Source organism: Camellia sinensis, chromosome 15, assembly GCF_055761805.1.
Source record: "Camellia sinensis isolate YWXY chromosome 15, ASM5576180v1, whole genome shotgun sequence".
In the NCBI taxonomy this organism is placed as follows: domain Eukaryota; kingdom Viridiplantae; phylum Streptophyta; class Magnoliopsida; order Ericales; family Theaceae; genus Camellia; species Camellia sinensis.
The window spans coordinates 44,384,660-44,402,641 of NC_138975.1; the positions used below are offsets into that span (position 1 = coordinate 44,384,660).

Genomic DNA, 17,982 nt, shown 5'->3' on the forward strand with positions numbered 1-17,982 from the left:
AGAAGTCTCCTCTTCCAACCAGCAAGCCTGTGCTTTATCCTGTCTAAGACAGGCTTCCAGATCACCTTTCTATGGGGGCTTGCTCCCAATGGCAACCCCAGATACTTGATTGGTGCTAACTTAACTTTACAGTTTAGCATACCTGCAAACTCATGGAGCACAGATTCAGAGATACCAAACCCACAAATTACACTTTTGTGGTAATTTATTTTAAGCCCTGAAACAATTTCAAAACACCTAAGGATCCTTTTTAAATTAAGCACTTCTGACCATACAGTATCACAAAACAACAAAGAATCATCTGCGAATTGAAGATGTGACACAACCACATTATTGTCACCAAAAACTACTCCTTTTAGCAGCCCCAACTCCCTAGCTCTCATCAGTAACATGTTCAATCCTTCTGTAGCCATGTTGAATAGGAAGGGGGATAGTGGGTCCCCTTGTCTGAGACCTTTTTCAGGACTAAACTCCTTAGTTGGTGAGCCATTAACGAGGATGGAGATTCTAGCTGAAGAGAGACAACTTTTTATCCAAGAGATCCACTTTGCTCCAAAGCCAAAGCTAGATAGCATTGAGAATAGGAATTCCCAATTGAGTGAATCATAAACCTTCTCAAAATCAATCTTGAATATCAGCCCTTTTCTCTTGGTTTTTTCCACCCATCCACTATTTCATTTGCAATCAAAACCGCATCGAGTATGTTTCTACCTCCAAGGAATGCTGATTGTGCTTCACCAATTACATCTGCCATGACTTTTTTTAGTCTACTAGCAAGAACCTTGGAAAGTATTTTATACGCTGACCCTATAAGACTAATGGGTCTAAACTCACTTAAGTTGGCTGCATCAATTTTCTTAGGTATAAGGGTGATGAAAGAACTGTTAAAGCCACTAGCCAATCTGCCCCTGACATGAAAATCTGCGAAAAAGAGCATCACATCTTCTTTGAGCACCTTCCAGAATTTCTGAAAAAATAGCAAGTTGAAACCATCTGGCCCCGGAGCTTTGTTGCCATTACAGTCCTTGACGGCTTCCCAAACCTCCACTGCTGAAAATTCTGACTCTAGTATATGAAATGAATCACTTTGCCTTACACTTTTAAACTCCCCACCTATTACAGGTCTAAGTCTCCACTCTTCTGAAAACTGGTTTGTAAAATGTGACCATACCTCAATTTTGACCTGATTTGGTTCCTCAATTGCCACCTCCCCTACAACAATGGAGTTGAGGGCATTTCTATTTTGTCTACTAGTAGCCATAACATGAAATTATCTTGTGTTCCTATCCCCTTTCATATTCCAGTTGAGCCTTGACTTTTGAAGCCATTCCCATTCCAGCATTCTACTTAACCTCCACATCTCATTCCTTGCCTCACATTTTTGTTTGATTTCAACTTCCTCCAGAGGTCTTACCTCAGCCCTCAAATCAAGTGCATTCAGTTTATCTTCTGATGCTTTTAGTTGAGCTGCAGTATTACCATATACTTCTTTATTCCATTGTTTTAGTACCATCTTTAAAGCTTGTAATTTCCTTAGCAGAGTGACCCCAGCAGTCCCTTGAATCTGTAACTCCTTCCATGTATTCTCCACAAAAGATGTAAATTGTGGGTGCAATAACCAGGCATTTAAGAATTTGAAAGGTTTAGGACCCTAGTCCCTCTCATCTTCCATAAGCACTATCGGGCAATGATTTAAAACCAACCTAGGCAGTCCCCACAGTTTGTATCTATATCTTTCAATCCACTCAGGGCTAAGAAGGAATCTATCAATTCTACTCCATTTGTGACCATCATGAGCATTACACCAAGTAAATTTTCTCCCTACCATGGGCAGATCATTCACCTCACATCTATCTATGAACTCATTAAACTCTTTCATGCCCCTATCCCTTCTTGAGCTTCCTATTCTTTCCCCCAAATTTCTGATCTTGTTGAAATCACCACCAAGACACCATGGTTTTGGGAAAATGGACTTTAAATACAACAAGGACTCCCATAACTTACCTCTCCTCATAATATCATTTGGGGCATAGACATTTAAGATAACACACTCAAAGGAATTCAGAAGGGTACCTGAAAGCAAGATGAAGTTTTTGTTGCTACAGCATTCTGAAAGTTGAAAAACATCAGGGTCCCATATGCATAACAATCCACCTGCCACACCTATTGCATCCACTGCCATGATTTCCATCTTTTCTCTTGGCCACAGACTTCTAGCCACCAGATTGTTCAAGCTTGACCTTTTTGTTTCTTGCATCAAAACCATATCAATTTTCCTATCAAACAGTAGAGTCTTGATCTTTCTCCTTTTCTCAGGTCTACCCACTCCTCTAATATTCCAGCTTAGTATCTTCATAGCAACATTTTTCATCTCTGTAGCCTCCCATCATATCTACTTTCGAGGCTGCATCAGTCCCCCCCTCCAACTCTTGCCCTTTCTTCCTCCTCTAGTTGTGTAATTTTATTAATGATTTCTTCTTCTTGGCCTTTAAAGTCAATCCCCAAGCTTTTCCCCAAACGTACTGTTGCCTGAGCTTCTATTAATTTATCTGATTCATAAGAATGCTGCCAGATAGCTGCATTTGGCCTTCGCTTTGCTTCAGATCTGGGCACCATCTTTTTCTGATGAACCTTTCTTCTTCTTGCTCCCACACTTTCCTGCCCAATTCTCCTAATCAGCCCGGAGAACCCACCTACTGCCAGAGGATATTTAGGCCCTCCTTTTGTGGTCACTGACCTTGGGCCTTGGTTAGTCTGGTTGTTGATGGAGCCACCAATAGAATCACTAATGGTATCATTGGAGTTTGATTTATAACCCTCCCCTTTGAGTCCACCTTCATTACTACTGGACTTGCAATGGACTAGCTCAATGGGCTGGGAATTTAAATGTTCTTGGCCCAAAGCAACCTCCAAATGAATTCCAGGCCTTAACTTTTGGGTTTCACTTAAGCTTCTGATAAAGCCTTTTGTGGCTGCCTGCCCCTCCTCTTTTTGAATCTCAGCACCTTTTTCCAAAGCATGACTGCACGTTTGTAGCTGTTGCTGCTGTAGACCTTCCACTTCCATCATTGTTTCACCCATGCCTGAACCTGTTTCAGTTGATTTCCCTATGCACTCTTCAGTCTCTTTCACCACTGATATTTGAATACAACTGTCACCTACCTCCCCATCACTTCCCTCTTTCAGCTTAGAAATAGAAACACCTTTTACCGTATGATTTTTTTTTGCCATGTCAGCCTCCACCTCCCCATCCTTGTCAGCATCTTCTCCCTCCCTCTTGCTTTCTGCAGTTGACTGTGACACCTTTTTAGTATTGGAGCTAACACCCTCTTCACCATCTTCATTGTTGATTCCTTTACCACAGGATGATACCTCATTGATAATCTGTTCCTCACAAACTCTAATGGGGTATACTCTACCTTTGCATTCTAGATTGATACATGTATTGATCAGATCCATAGCACCTGTAACTATTTTAATCTTCCCACAACAGAAAGATGCGGGCTCACAAATATCTCCATCTAATTGTAGCACTTCCCCCCAAAGACGGCCAATCTTTGTGAAGGTATTGGAACTCCAGAGATTCAGAGGTACACCGTAGCAGCTAATCCAAACAAACCTCTCCTGTTGGAGTTGCATACCTACTGTCCACTCTGTGATGTACTCACACCAGTCCTGGAACCAAACATTAAGCTTACTGGTTGTACTCTTCAGAGCCTCCACAGAGTTGAACGATAGGACTACATCACGCCCTCCTCCTGCTCTCACTCTTACATCCTTCATACCTTGTTCTTTGAGTTTTTCTTGTACCTCCATAGCAGAGTGATCGGGTTTAAGCCTCATAATCATGCTTTCATACAGCCAACCGTTTCCTATTTCTTCGACTTTGATTGTAGTAGTGTGTTGACCTCTTGGTTGGGCTCTTTTGATGACCTCTACATACGACCTGCCATCAATGCCTTGATTCCACCTTTTTGGTCCAGTTATATCTGCTTGTCTTCTTAACTCCAGTTGCCTCCTTTGTACTTGTTTCCACCTCATCTGGTCTCCTTTTTCTTTTTCCATATACTGCACTATGGACTATCAAGGCTTTGTCATCTATCCATATTCCGTTTGCCTTTTGTTCTGCTACACTGGCTGCAACAGGACAGTTAAAGCGAACAAAGCCAAATCTTGTGTTTGTTGTTTTCCTCCTCTTTTGTGGAATGAAAACATCCTTAACTACGCCAAATTTTAGGAACAAAGCGTACATGCTCCTTGGATCCATTGACTCTGGTAGGTTATCCACAAAAAGAGTGTACATCCCTACTCGCCTACCTTCTTTCAGCCCAACTTGGTTTGTATGTCTTCCTCTCTGCTTTACCACTGGGATCCAGCCACCATCCTGCTTGTTAAGCACTTGTTGATGTGCTTGCTGATTTGCTTGTTGATTTACTTGTTGATTCATTGGCGATTCAGCTTTGGTTATGATGAGGGGATTCAATGTAATTCCTTTAGACTCTTAGACATCCACAGTTTACGCAATTATTTGTTCTTTCTTTTTATAATTTTTTTTATTATTTTTCATTTTTACAATTTTTCCTTTAATATAAGACAACTACCATAAATAATTATTAATATTGTTCCAATATAAGTATACTATATGATAGAAAAATATAGGTTAAGTTTTGGTTATGATGAGGAGATTTCTGACAGTTACAAAGACTTCCAGATGATTTTAATAATTGCACTAACTTCCTTTACTTTTGAAATTGTTATTAAAATTCCCCCACTGTTACACTCCGTTACGCTATTTAATAGATTTTACTGATGTCATGCTAATATCATATTGCCCTGTTACGCTATTTAATAGATTTTACTAATGTCAAGCTAATATCATATTGCCCGTTAGTTACGTAATCTATTCAAATGAGAAATTTCACTCACTTTTTTTGAAGTTTTGCATATATATTATCTAAGATCCATATATATTTTAGTATTATTTAATAAAATTTTTAAATTTTATGCAATATTAAATAAAACGCTTAAATTATTGGGACATTGGTAAATCATTTAATGAAAAAAAATTAATTTTCATTGATAAAATACTTAAAAATAAATAATCTTTCTAAAATTAGTGTTAGATAACATCTTAATAATTTAATATAAGACTTATTCTACACTACATAAACAATGTAAAAATTACCATTTTAAGTAATGCATTTATCATTTGAATTTTTTTTTAAAGTTGAAATAAGTGCATATATTTTTTTCCCCATTAATTTGCATTACTTATTTGTTCATATGTAAAAAATTATTATTTTATCTTTTCTCAATCATATATTATTCTCAAATTTTGATTTTTATCTTTGGGTCATTAAATTTCTAGTAAATGTATATTTAAAAAAGCGCATGTTAATATTTACTACATGATTAAAAAAATTAAAAATTAAATATAGAAGTAAAAAAAATTTGATCGTCTCACAATAAATTAAAATTAGTTTATAGAAAATGAAGGATTAAAAAAACATTTGAGAATAATAAACAAGTTAAACAGTTTGAAATTTCTTACACCTAAAATTAAAATTAATCTTTACTTTAATGACGAAATTATTTGTGAACAATAAAAATACTCAATTAATTTATTATGTATGATACTTAAAATTCATTTTCCATCTTTATTTATCTCATTTAAACTATTTTTTATTAAATAAAATCTTAAAATTAATTTTTCACCTTCATTAATAGTTAAATTTTTATTTATTTTTTGTTTATAAAAGTTCAAAAACTTGTAGAAAAAAATAGAGTCAAGAAATTAATAGGGTAAATTAAATTTAGTACATTTAAGGTTAAGATTAATGTTGATAATAAATGAGTTTGGTTTAATTGTTAGAAACCTAAGGGGAGATCATATTTTTTTTCCTTCTATATTTATTTTTTAATTTTTTTTAATTATGTAAGAAATATTAAGGTACATTTTTTTAAAAAAAAAATATGCATTGACCTTGAAGTTTAATAACTCAAAAATAAAAATAAAAATAAAAATTTGAGAATAATATATGATTGAGAAAAGATAAAATAATAATTATTTTACATATGAATAAATAAGTAATGAAAATTACCGGGAAAAAAAATAAATCCATTTATTTCAATTTTAAAAGAAAATTAAATAATAAATGTAGTACTTCAAATGATAAATTTTACGTTGTTTATGTAATATAGAATAAGTTTTATATTAAATAATTAAGATGCTATCTAACATTAATTTTAGATATGTTGTTTATTTTCAAGTATTTTATCAATAAAAATTAACTTTTTTTCATTAAATACTTTAATAGTGTCTTAACAATTTAAGGGTTTTATTTAGTATTGCACGAAATTTAAGGATTTTATTAAATAATTCTAAATTATGTATGGGTCTTTCATAATATGCATATATATACAAATCTCAAGGGTGGTTTGTGTAATTTACCCATGTTGATAATGAATGAGGCTTTTTGGTTTATGGGTATTTTCTCCTTTTCACATGCAAATCAAAGGGTAATATGGTCATTTTTACACCCAACTAACACTGTTTGTACAAATTTAACAGATTGGGGAAATCTTGATAATAGTTTTAAAAGCAAGGGAGATTAATGCAATTATTCAATGTGTTTGGTTTCAATTTTTTGGATTCAATTTTTTGAAAATTGAGTTTTTTGTTTTTTGTTTTTCGTATTTTATTATTTTTATTTTTAGTGGATATTTTTAAAATTTATAGCATTTTCTTTTACTTTTTTAGATGTACCTTACTTAGATGTATCTAAAAAATATAATATTTGTAAAAAAAATATTTTAAAAAATTAATAAATTCACAATAATACGAAAAAAATATTGAATTCTCGGTTTTTTTTGTTGTTGTTGTTGTTGTATTTAGTGAATTTTCTAAAGATCTTTTCACAAATATTATACTTTTTGAGTGTATTTATGCTAAGCGTATCTAAAAATTAAAAAAAAAAATTGCTTAGAATATTAAAAAAAATTCAGTAAAAAAAAAATATGAAAAGAAAAAAAATTTAATTTTTTGAAAAATGAATCCTTAAAATTCAAATCAAACAAGCTAATTGAAACTATAGAGAGGTTCCTATAATTGTCAGAAATCTCAGAGGAAGTAAGTGTAATTTATCCAAAAATGGATGAAAAGTTTAAATTGAAATTAAGTGACATTTGAAGATAAACTTTAATTTGTATGAATAGCTTAGCTTAGATGAATATATTAAATATATATTATGAGTAAGTGGGTCTGTTTGATGTGGTTTTTAATGAGCTAAAAGTTAATAATAGAAAAATATAAATTGAAAGTTTATCTTTCCTTGTCAATTTTCAGTTTGGATCTATAATTTGAAATTTGAGATTAAAATGCAATTATTTTTAACTTTTTCCCTCCAACAAAATAGTTCATGGGGCCGTCATCGCTTCGGTCCACATACTTGACGAAAATAGATGGCATGGGTCAATTGATACAATTTTAAAAATTTTTGTGCTAAAATTGAAATTATTCAAAATTTGAGAATGTAATTGATTATCGGGGTAAAGTTTGTGGGATAAATGAAATTTTCTCTTCAAAATTACTAACTGGTCTGGTCTAAATAAAAAAAAATGATTAAAAAATTAATACATATTAGAAACCTGCTTTGGCAGATTTGTTATTTTATTTTTTTTACATATATAAAAGTCTAATATTAAAATTATACTCTAAGCCTCAAATGTTTGAGCTCGCTCTGGTCTTCCGACCGTGATTGCAGTCATTTCCCACTCAAAATACATAAATAAAGTGAAGGGGAGCACTACAAGAATTTACACATTTTGCGACCACTTTTACCGATTAAAAAAATTTTGGTCGCAAAAAAATGACGTTTGGCGACCAAATATTAATTAGTCGCGAAAGATCATTAATTTTGGCGACCAAATTTTATTGGTCGCAGAAGGTTATATTTTGGCGACCAAAAAATATGTTGGTCGCAGAAAGTGGTATACTTTTGCCGACCAACTACAAATTTGGTCGCGGAAGGTCACATATTTTTTGGCGACCAAAAATTTGGTCGCGAAAAACTTATTTTCAGCAACCAAAAAAAATTAGTCGCCAAATTAGTACTTTTAGCGACTAATATTTTAGTCGCCGTTGATTGAGATTTGGCGACTAAAAAAATTTGTCGGCGAAAGAACCTATTTTTGCGACTAATTTGACAGTTTGGTCGCCAAAAGTTTGGGGGGAAATTTGAAACGTGGGGCGGGAATTGAATTTCAGAAAAAAAATTCCAGATTGGGGTAATTTTCTACTTCACACACTATTGATGCATCAATCGAACCCAGATTGGGGTAATTTGGTTTAACTCGTCTCCTCCCATTCCCTCTCTGTCTCTCTCTCCCTCTCTATTCTTCTTTCCTACCCTCCCTCTTGCGCTCGCTCCCAACGCTGGCCTCGATTTCTGCCTCTCCCCCATTCTCTCTCAGTGTCTTCAAGTCGCAATCCTCCCACTCGCAAGGTAGGGTTTCCGATTGTGAATCGCGACATTGTGCTTGGATTGGGTCACCGAAGGCTAGGGTTTCCACCACCACAGCCATCTTCATCATCATCGGCTTCCTCAAATTCTACATTGACGCCGCTGTCTTCTCTTTCTCTCTCTGCTTCGAACCCCCATGGGAGCTCTCTGGTACCTCTCTCCCTCTCTCTCTCTTTCTCTCTATGCTTCTCTATGCTTTAAGTAAATCGATATTTGAGGTAATGGTAAAGACTGATTATTGTCATTAATCAATCAAGTAAATCGATTGAAGAAGAAGCCATTGTTGCTTCTTTTTTTTTTTAATCAATCCATTTAGTAGGCTGCTGCAGTCACATGGGGCAGATGGCAAAGATCATTAAGCCCAAAGTATTTGATTTTATTTTAGAGAAGACACACACACTTTATCACTGTGTTTGGGCCTCAATAATTCTATAACGAAAATATATACTGGGTTTGCTTTGGGAGTTCTTCATATTACCAAACTCTAATCCAACCAGTTTCACATAGTCCAAACCAAAATTCCACAGTAATATAACAAAAAAAATCAGATTCAGCACCCAAAAAAAATACAGGATGAAGAAAGAGAAAAAAAAAAAAATCATAATAGGAAGAGACACCTGTTAACGTTTTTAATACTTTTTGTTGTATCCACATACCCATATCTAATATTTGGATAAATTTTAGCCATGTCCACGTATCCTTTATTTAGAGATTTGATGTGTCCGACCCCAAGATACATATCAGTCAACTTTTCACTAGCTGAGCAAGGTGGTTTTTGATGAACTACAAAACATGTGAATGTGATTTTCAATCAACACTTAAACTGTTATTCTGGTTGAAGGATTCCTTGGAAAAGGTCCAATGAGGTGCTTGTTTTGCTGGCTTTCAAGAGGGTAGCCTGGTTATTGAAAAGGTCTAATTAGGTGTTTGTTTTGCTGGGTAGCCTGGTTATTGTGCCAGTGCTTAGGTAATTTTTTAATGAGAGTAATACTATTGGTTTTGATAAGATGATACTGCATTCCTATAGGAGGTTCAAATTTTCTTAGACATGTCCAGGGACAGATTAAGTTAGGTCCAAACAATTTCTATTTTCCAAGTGTATGCAAGGAACACCGCCTGTTTGTTGGCCTTGTGAGCAGTCCATGGAAACATGGTAATTGAATTGCTGATGTAAAATTATTGATTATAATGCATGGGCATGAACTAGACCTTTGTAAATTCAAAAGTTTGGACTTTTGCAATGTTAAAATTTGCAATCATATAAGGACCAACTGGATCAGTTTACTCCATTAAGTGAATGCAAGAGATCTTGTATTACTTTTGGATTTCCTTGGATGGGTTGGGCAAATGAGGCCCTCCCCTTCTATAGGTTTACAAAGAATATCCCAAAACCCAAAGGATTAAGAGTATTGTAGATACTACTCCCACCTCCTCTAATAGACTATTCTAGAATGTACATGAATACTATCTATATGTTTAGAATTAAGTACAGGTCTTTATATCTGTCTGCAAGACTCTAGGGGACTCTAGAAAGTTCCATTAACCTCTAGAGCCTTCAAGTGCCTTGTAGAGCCTTCTGGTGAGGGATGGCCTCCCAAATTGCAAGGCTGTGATACTAGGGCTGTTCTTTTGTGTCTTTGACAGTTATGACTTCTAATAGTAACAATAGTTATCTTGTTCATTATTTACTATTGAAAGTTTATAGATGTTATGTTAAATCTAATGCTTTTCTAACCAATCTTGTTGTTTGGTCAGATCCAATTGAGGCTCGCATGAAAGCATTTTTTGGTAGAGCTTTATCCACCACTCTTGCAAATATAACCTTTGACACCATGGAAAATGTTGATGAACTTGAGGTATGGTTGCCCTGAGTTGTTTTCTTCCTCTGCATTTCTTTTCAACATATCAAAACATAATTGCAACCTCTTGTTAGATTTTCAACGAAGTAGTCACTTGTAAGTCATAATATAATACACATTTCAGTTGCCTCATCCTATTTGTGCACTCATCTCCATTGGGTTAAGAATTATTCTCTCCATCCCATATTTGTTTTCCACTATGGAAGTCCAAGTTTTTAAGGAGACAACAATTTAATGCATCACTCAAATTGTAAAGCATTAATTTTCTAAACTATCCCTATATTACATACTAGTAGATCCATTCACACTCATCTTAGAGGGATAATTTTATAAAAACATAAGATTATGTACCTTGAACCCCCTTTTTTTGGATAAGTAATTAAAGTACCATGACTGTTCAAATGGACAACTGTTTTGGGACATTGTAAAATGTAAAGGTGGACAAAAATGCAACTTAAAAGTGTATTATACACACCCTTTCATTTTCACGACACTATTTTTGCTCTACATGCAATTTGTTAGTAACTTCAGAGTTTTTTTTTCCATTTATTTTGTTGTTCTGTCATGCTGGTCTATTCTTTACCCTTTATGTGCTGAACCATTAAGAGATTTTTACGTAGAGTTGATGTTTTTCAGCATTTTTCAGTCATCGATTTGTTCCAATTATTAGAAATTAGTTTCAATTTTATGTTATGTTCTATCCTTTTTTCCCCCTAGTAAATGTTCTGATATGGTGCTAAATGTTCTGATATGGTGCTAATATAGAAATCTTCTATCTTTAATTTGAATTGATTTGACATTACATTTTCATTTTCACTATTAAACATGCATTAATAAATCTTTGTTATTTTATCCAAATACTTTACAATTAAAGTTCCTACGTGCATTTTTTCTTCTAGTTTTTCTTGCAGATTCAAAAACTATTTGACTGTCAGCTGAATATATGTTTTGAGGAATTGATTTCACTGTAGTTTTATAATTTTTATTTAGATATGTTAATGAGTTGCCACCATGTATAGTGAAATCTAGATCTTTGTTATAGATTTGATGTGAAGTTGCTTGTTTTTTTTACAGCATTACAACATGTTGTTACATTGTTTTGCAATTGCTGAAATTGTCAATTGGAGAATCTTCAGAAGATCCAATATATTACGTTTTAATGCGACGCCCTAACAAGTAAGTACCAAAAACTTTGATTAATAATGAAAAAAAGAAAATTAGTGGTTGATTCATATTTAGATCATAGCTTATTGTCAATTAAATAAAGGTCGTACTCAGCACAAGACTCCCGCTTTGCAGCAGGGTTTGGCATTCAATTATTGATTTCTCTTCTACTGTCTTTCATGGTATTTGAGAGTGAAGCTTTTCTCCATCATCTTTCAATAGACCGTATTTAGTTATTTGCATTGAGTAGGAGAAACATGATATAATATCCTTAGTGGGTATATTGACCTGCTTGTTGAGGTTTAGCCATGGTTACTAGAATTCCACATACCAAAACAATCATCTTTCTAGTAACATTGGTCCTGACTGGTTGAATGTAGGAATTATCTTTCTAGTAACATTAGAGAGATTTCCAATAGTCATTCAGCTTCCTATTATTCGTATTAATGATTGGAAAACTCCAGCAGCCCATTATTATGTATTTTTTCTTGTAATATTGAAGAAAAGGGTACAAACATTTAGGGTTTGAGTTTGAGTCATTTGTGATGTAGCCTAATGTCAAGGGTCTGATTCCTAAAATATTATGGTCAAGATTCTTAGATTCTTGCCATCCTTTTTTTTTTCCTTCCTTTTTCTCTCTTACCAGAAAAATAGCAAACTTACTATTGCCAGTTATAGCTTACATGCAAGAATAGCCCTCAATATTTTCACCAAAACCCTGTTCTATAACCAGAAAAATAAAATAGTTCCAAATATCTATATTTCTCATAGAAGCAATGCCTTTTTTCATGTCTAGTGATTTTTTTTCAGTGTTGATTGCATGTGGACCTAATCATTATTATGCCTTTTTTCATGTCTAGTGATTTTTCAAGAATAGCCCATTATTATGCCTTTTTTCATGTCTAGTGATTTTTTTTTCATGTCTAGTTCGAAACCCTGTTTTATTTTCACCAAAACTCTAGTTTTTTTTTTTTTTTTCATGTCTATATTTCTCCTGCAGTGTCCAAGTCTGGAATAGTGGAAAGTCTCTTGTCATGGGCAGATTCTGGAATAGTGGTATGTTTTTATTCTTTTATTGCATTTTTATGCATTAATAAGAAGTTTATAGTAGCACTTAATGATTTTTTTCTGCATTTTGACTCTAGACCTTGGGTATTTCAATTCCAGAATTTCTATACATAAATATCTATAAATTTTCTAAAACTAAGGTGACTCATGTGTGGGCATGTGTGCATCCATCTATTCATTCCTGCAGTAATCTTTCCTATTCATTTTTTGATATGTACAGGTAAAGCATAGTAGAACATCATCCCCATCTTCTTATGAGAAGGATTTTTGTGAATTGGTAGATATATATACTAGAAAGAAAAGGCCTGATAAAAAGAAGCATAATGTGATGTTTATATACATGTTTATATGCATGTGTGCATCTATCTATACATGTTTCTTCTAGTGACTCTAGTCACTTCATTTATCTTATTACTCTTCTAATTGTCCAATCCATGGTAAAGTGGGGATCTTTGAAAAATTATTCTCTTCTCTTCCCCGGACTGAAGAATGTGTTCCTGTAATTCTTTTTCTCTTCTTATGAGAAGCATTCACTTAGAATCTATTCATTGTAGTTTCCTGTGGTGAATTCTTTGGTCAATCGCCTGATAAGGACTCGGATATTTGTGGGTTACGTGAGATAAATGATCCGCCTAACAAATGGGAAGAAGGATTAAAACTTCAGCAAGGTCATTTAGAAGGATCAACAATTATATATGTACCTACCAGAAAAGAAACATTAAGCATATCAAAGTTTCTTTGCAAGTGTGGTGTGAAGGCTGCTGCTTATAATGCCAAGGTAACTATTTTTGTATATCTGTTTAATTTGGATTACCTATCATTCATTAGTTTTTTTTCATTTTGGTAATGGTTTTGTAACTCTCTTCCAGGTAAATCAACCCTTTAGCCTTACTAGACTTCTGTCACTCCTAGTTTTCAAAATTTGTAAAGTCTTACGTCTCATGAACGATGAAAGTGGAAGCTGAAAGTTTTATTCAATAAGTGATTATTAACTTTATAAAATTGATGCATTCTCCTTGGGGCAACAGAAACACCATTATTAACTTTCATGTTTTCAACCTCTGTGCTAATTTTTTTTTTTTTGACTGGTAATGTTGTCACAAAAGGGTAGTGATGAGGTTGCAAACACTCTTATACTGCCAGCTTTCTTCTAGTATTTGAGGTCTTTTTTCCTGTTTGGTATGCAAGTGATTTATGCTTTTTATTTTCCCCAGTTGCCAAGATCACATCTGAGGCAGGTGCACAATGAATTTCATGAAAATGCCTTGCAGGTATGGACTATGAAACTTTTGTAAATTGTCTTGTTTTTTTTTTTTTTTTTGACATATGCTTTATCAAATGTTCTCTTCAAAAAGTGTGTACATGTTAATGAGGGTAGAGTCCAATTATAAATTAATTCTAGTTCAGATATTTCTGCAGTGTCAAGAATATACCTTTGTAAATTCACAAAGGATTATTGGCTGAGACCTGAGAGATTATTAAGAATAAAACTCTATGTCAACTTCCTCTCCCATCTCTTCTATGTTTTTGACAGCCTATCATTGTCTCACTTGGTCCTTTTTTTTGATCGGCAAAAAGAAGACTTTATTGATGAATTATATGAAGAAATACATCAATAAAGAGGAGCTTGGAGCTAAGTCAAGCTCCAACCTCCTAGTTGGTGAGAAACCAACGAGCAAAACAAACAGAGCAAAAAAAACCACAAAAAGCAAAAAAAAAAGGCAAAAAACAGTAGGCAAAACAGCACTCCTATTGGCACCAAACAGAACAGACAGATCAGATTTTCCTTGAGCTACATTGCCCTGAATTACAACAGCCCAACAGTCAGACCAAACACAATGCCTTGACCTGTAGCAGCCCTTCATCCAAACCAATCCCCAAGTTTGTTAAAACCAACACAGCAGCATAACAGATCAAAACAGATAAGATATCAGAGCATCCCTTCAAGCACCAAAACAGAACAGGCAAGTCAGATTTGCCTTGAGCTACAAAACCCTGAAATACCACAGCCCAACAGTCATACTAGTGTCATGTTTTGGGCCTATAATCTATTACCAGTTACTTGGAGAAGGTGAGCCACCAGATTAGGTGTAAGATGTTATTAAGATGTTATCATTACGCATTTAATTCAATTAGGCACCAACCATAATTGTGACAACTGATTGGAAGAGAATAGCTCTAAATTGAGCCTGGAGCAACTATAGCATGCATGGAGGGTTGTTAGAGGAAATAAATTCCCACATGAACTACCTGGATAAGTTGCATTGACAAGAGAGGGAGAGAGAGAGACATGATATTATCATAATAACTAAAAGAAATAACTCCATCACTAAGTACCAAAAGTTTTATCAATTTGGAGCCACATCGTCATGTAACCTGCATGCTGCTCTAGCTTTGTCTGCATCAATCCCTAAGGGTAGGCCAATGTAATTTACATATATGTATATATATAGTTGGTTTAATAACAAAGAGAAAATAAGGGAAGAAGTCAGAGAATGGTTTTTGGTTCTCTAAGTTTGTTGTTTTGGGAAGAAAGTGTACCGTGTCTCTAAATAAAATGTCTAAATGCATATTGGCAGGTATTCACTTTTTTGCTAACTTCAACTTGTCATAAATAAATAAAAAGTAACCAGAATGCAAGACCAAAACTCATCAAGCACTTGATGTCATTAGTTTTAACTGCGACTATTTCTCTTTCTCTTTCTCTTTGAAAAAAATTTTTGGTGCCTCCTTTGTCATTAGTGTAAGTACTGGGATCGGACTGTGACTACTGTCTGCGTATTATGTTTTTTTCTTTAATGAAAGTGATTACTTCTGTTTGGCCTTTTTAAAGCATTTTCTAGGTCCTTCAGTGAGATTATGCAATTACTAGCAATTTTTTCCCCACCCTTTTATCATGATGCAAATTTCATGTATGACTATCAGATATATCGATTATCTCTTCTTAGGAGACTATGTTGATCGGGGCCAGCATAGCTTGGAAACAATTACTCTTCTGCTATCTTTGAAGGTATAATACTCTTATTTGGCCTGTATGTTCTTCCTTAGTGGTTAATTATCTTAGGGCTCAAACATTTTCTTAAACTAAAACATGTTGGCTGTGTTTCTGTCCATATTGATCGGTTGAACTAGAAACTTGTTACAAAGACCTAGAAGGGATCAGGTGAGTAGGTAGAAACTGATGAAAATGAACTGTTAACATGAATGATGTCGACTTTCCCAGTCAGTATTAAGTGTATGCTTAAGTAAGAGGATATGCTTGGAAACACAGTTACAAGTAACGCTTTTGAAATCTACATGGGATTGGTTGAACCTAGTTTGAGTAAGAGGATATGCTTCGTTTCTGTTTTCTGCCCCATTTTCTCTAGTTCAGATTAAACAAGAAGCTTAGAGCCTTTATGGTTTTTTTTTTCATTGTTTTTGTCGTAATTTTCTGTGTGTGTGTGTGTGTGTGTGTTTTTTTTTTGGTGTGTTTTGTGTGTGTGTGAAATCAAATAATGGGACTTTGCAACGTAGTTGTTTTCCTACCATTTGCATTTTCTTATAATTTTTAAGATTGAAATGTATACATCTAATTCAATGTTGAAGACTAATTCAATGTTGAAGACTGGATGTCTGAAAGAAAACTATGGTATTATTATAAATTAGATGTATACATTTCAATCTTAGATATATGAAAGAAAACAATGGTATTATTATGAAAGAAAACTAAGATTGAAATGTATACATCTAATTCAATGTTGAAGACTAATTCAATGTTGAAGACCATTTGCATTTGCATTTGCATTTTCTTTTTTGTCAATGCTCTTATTGACAACCCAACTTTTGATTCTCAAGCCAAAGAGACTTTGACAATTCGCCAACTTTTTTGTTAGCCAGTTACTGATTTATTGACATATGAAAATAGCATTAAGCAATTGCTGCTGCACTTTTTTTTTGTCTTTTGCTATGAATGCATTGGTTGTCACTAGCAGTTCTTTCCCTTATATTATGTTATGGTGCTTATATGGATAAGAAAGAACCATGTGAACCAGATGGGTGTTGATTCTCTAGATTTTCTAAATTTTTATTGAGAGTTAACCATGGCTTGGGTTTTCAGCTCTTTATTGATGGTTTTCTATATTGTAAAAATTGACTTGGAGAATGCATTATACTGAAAGTGGCACAACTTTTGTGCTCTTGCCATTTTCTTATTAATTTCAAGTGGGATAGCTTGAATTGACGTGTGATACTTGAGATCATTTAATAGTGTTCATGAGTCAATCATAATATTTTTGAATTTAAGCTTGGTTATCTGCTTTGGTTTATGTAATTTGATTGGAGTTTCCTCACATTCATTTTAAACAGGTTCCTGGTCAGCGGTATTGTCCACCCGTGGAAGTCTTTAAGAGTTACTGCAGAGAAGTTAGAAAAGGTTGTGTGAGACCAAACAGCTCCCGGTATTATCTCTCTTTTGTTGATCAAGGTGGAGAGGGGAATCGATCAGAACCAGTAGAACCTCATCTGGTAGTCCAAATGGACACAGAGAGTTCTGTACTGTACCACAAAACCTGCCTCGACTATTGTTTTGAAAAACCAATAAAGGTGAGAAATTTATAATACATTCACATACGTAAAGAGCATTACCTCGACTATTGGGTTCCAATTTCTCTATTTCGTTTATTTTTTAATTAATTTTATATATTTATCATGCTTCTCTGATAAATTTTCCAATTCTGTTTCTTTATTAGGTGTCTTACATCGCTACTGCTTTGATGGATGCGAAGCTTGGCACGGAAGGCCGCAAGGATCTTTTTGATTGGCTATCAAGGAAACTTAGTGGATTAAGCAATTTTCCTGATGCTGTAAATCTGAATTATGTATTGTTTCAAATTGTTATGCGAGATGGATGTGACTTGTGAATGAAAACTTAGAATAGTAATATTGTGTCGAATGTTAATGATTCAGTTAATTTGAATGATGTTTTAAAATTATAGGTTTATTATGGATCGAATGAATTATTAGGAATTACAGGTGTATTGTTTTCCTGCTTTGGCGACCAATTTATTAGTCGCGACAAATAAATAATTTTTTTTCGCAAAAAATGGCAATTGCCGACCAAAACAAATTTGGTCGTGGAATCTCACTTTTGCCGACCAAAAGTTTTGGTCGCGAAAAGTAACAAATGGCGACCAAATTTTTTGGTCGCGAAATGTGATAATTGGCGACCAAACTTTTTGGTCGCGAAATGTGACAATTGGCGACTGAGAAATTTGGTCGGGAAAATATCACTTTTCGCGACCAAAGTGTTTTAGCGACAAAATAAATTCGTCGCGGTAATTAAATATTTAGCGACCAAAAATTTAGTCGGCAAATCCAACTTTTGCCGA

At 34.1% G+C, this 17,982-nt stretch overlaps 2 protein-coding genes across 2 annotated transcripts; one reads left to right on the forward strand and one right to left on the reverse strand.

Moving 5' to 3' along the window:
* Window positions 1-1,270: 1,270 nt before the first annotated feature.
* On the reverse strand, window positions 1,271-2,371 carry LOC145812958 (uncharacterized). The gene is made up of 2 exons (XM_082908212.1): window positions 1,826-2,371; window positions 1,271-1,585 (listed from the first exon to the last, which is right to left on the reverse strand). Exons 1-2 carry the CDS (start codon window positions 2,369-2,371, stop codon window positions 1,271-1,273), a joined length of 861 nt encoding a protein of 286 aa, XP_082764338.1.
* Window positions 2,372-8,524: 6,153 nt separating this feature from the next.
* LOC114274701 (ATP-dependent DNA helicase Q-like SIM) lies at window positions 8,525-17,583 on the forward strand. The gene is made up of 8 exons (XM_082909176.1): window positions 8,525-8,672; window positions 11,456-11,557; window positions 12,546-12,601; window positions 13,168-13,391; window positions 13,828-13,884; window positions 15,539-15,623; window positions 16,961-17,197; window positions 17,344-17,583. The coding sequence occupies exons 1-6, from the start codon at window positions 8,659-8,661 to the stop codon at window positions 15,572-15,574; spliced, it is 489 nt and encodes a 162-aa protein (XP_082765302.1). The 5' UTR covers window positions 8,525-8,658; the 3' UTR covers window positions 15,575-15,623; window positions 16,961-17,197; window positions 17,344-17,583.
* The last annotated feature ends 399 nt before the right edge of the window (window positions 17,584-17,982 follow it).

Excerpts from the sequence above, each read along its gene's own strand:
- LOC145812958 (XM_082908212.1), bottom strand. The coding sequence starts at position 2,371 with ATGAAAAATGTTGCTATGAAGATACTAAGCTGGAATATTAGAGGAGTG. Across the intron at positions 1,586-1,825 it reads AGGTGAATGATCTGCCCATG|AATACATGGAAGGAGTTACA; the intron begins GTAGGGAGAAAA and ends TCTTTTGTGGAG.
- LOC114274701 (XM_082909176.1), top strand. Across the intron at positions 11,558-12,545 it reads TTAATGCGACGCCCTAACAA|TGTCCAAGTCTGGAATAGTG; the intron begins GTAAGTACCAAA and ends TTTCTCCTGCAG. Across the intron at positions 13,392-13,827 it reads CTGCTGCTTATAATGCCAAG|TTGCCAAGATCACATCTGAG; the intron begins GTAACTATTTTT and ends TATTTTCCCCAG.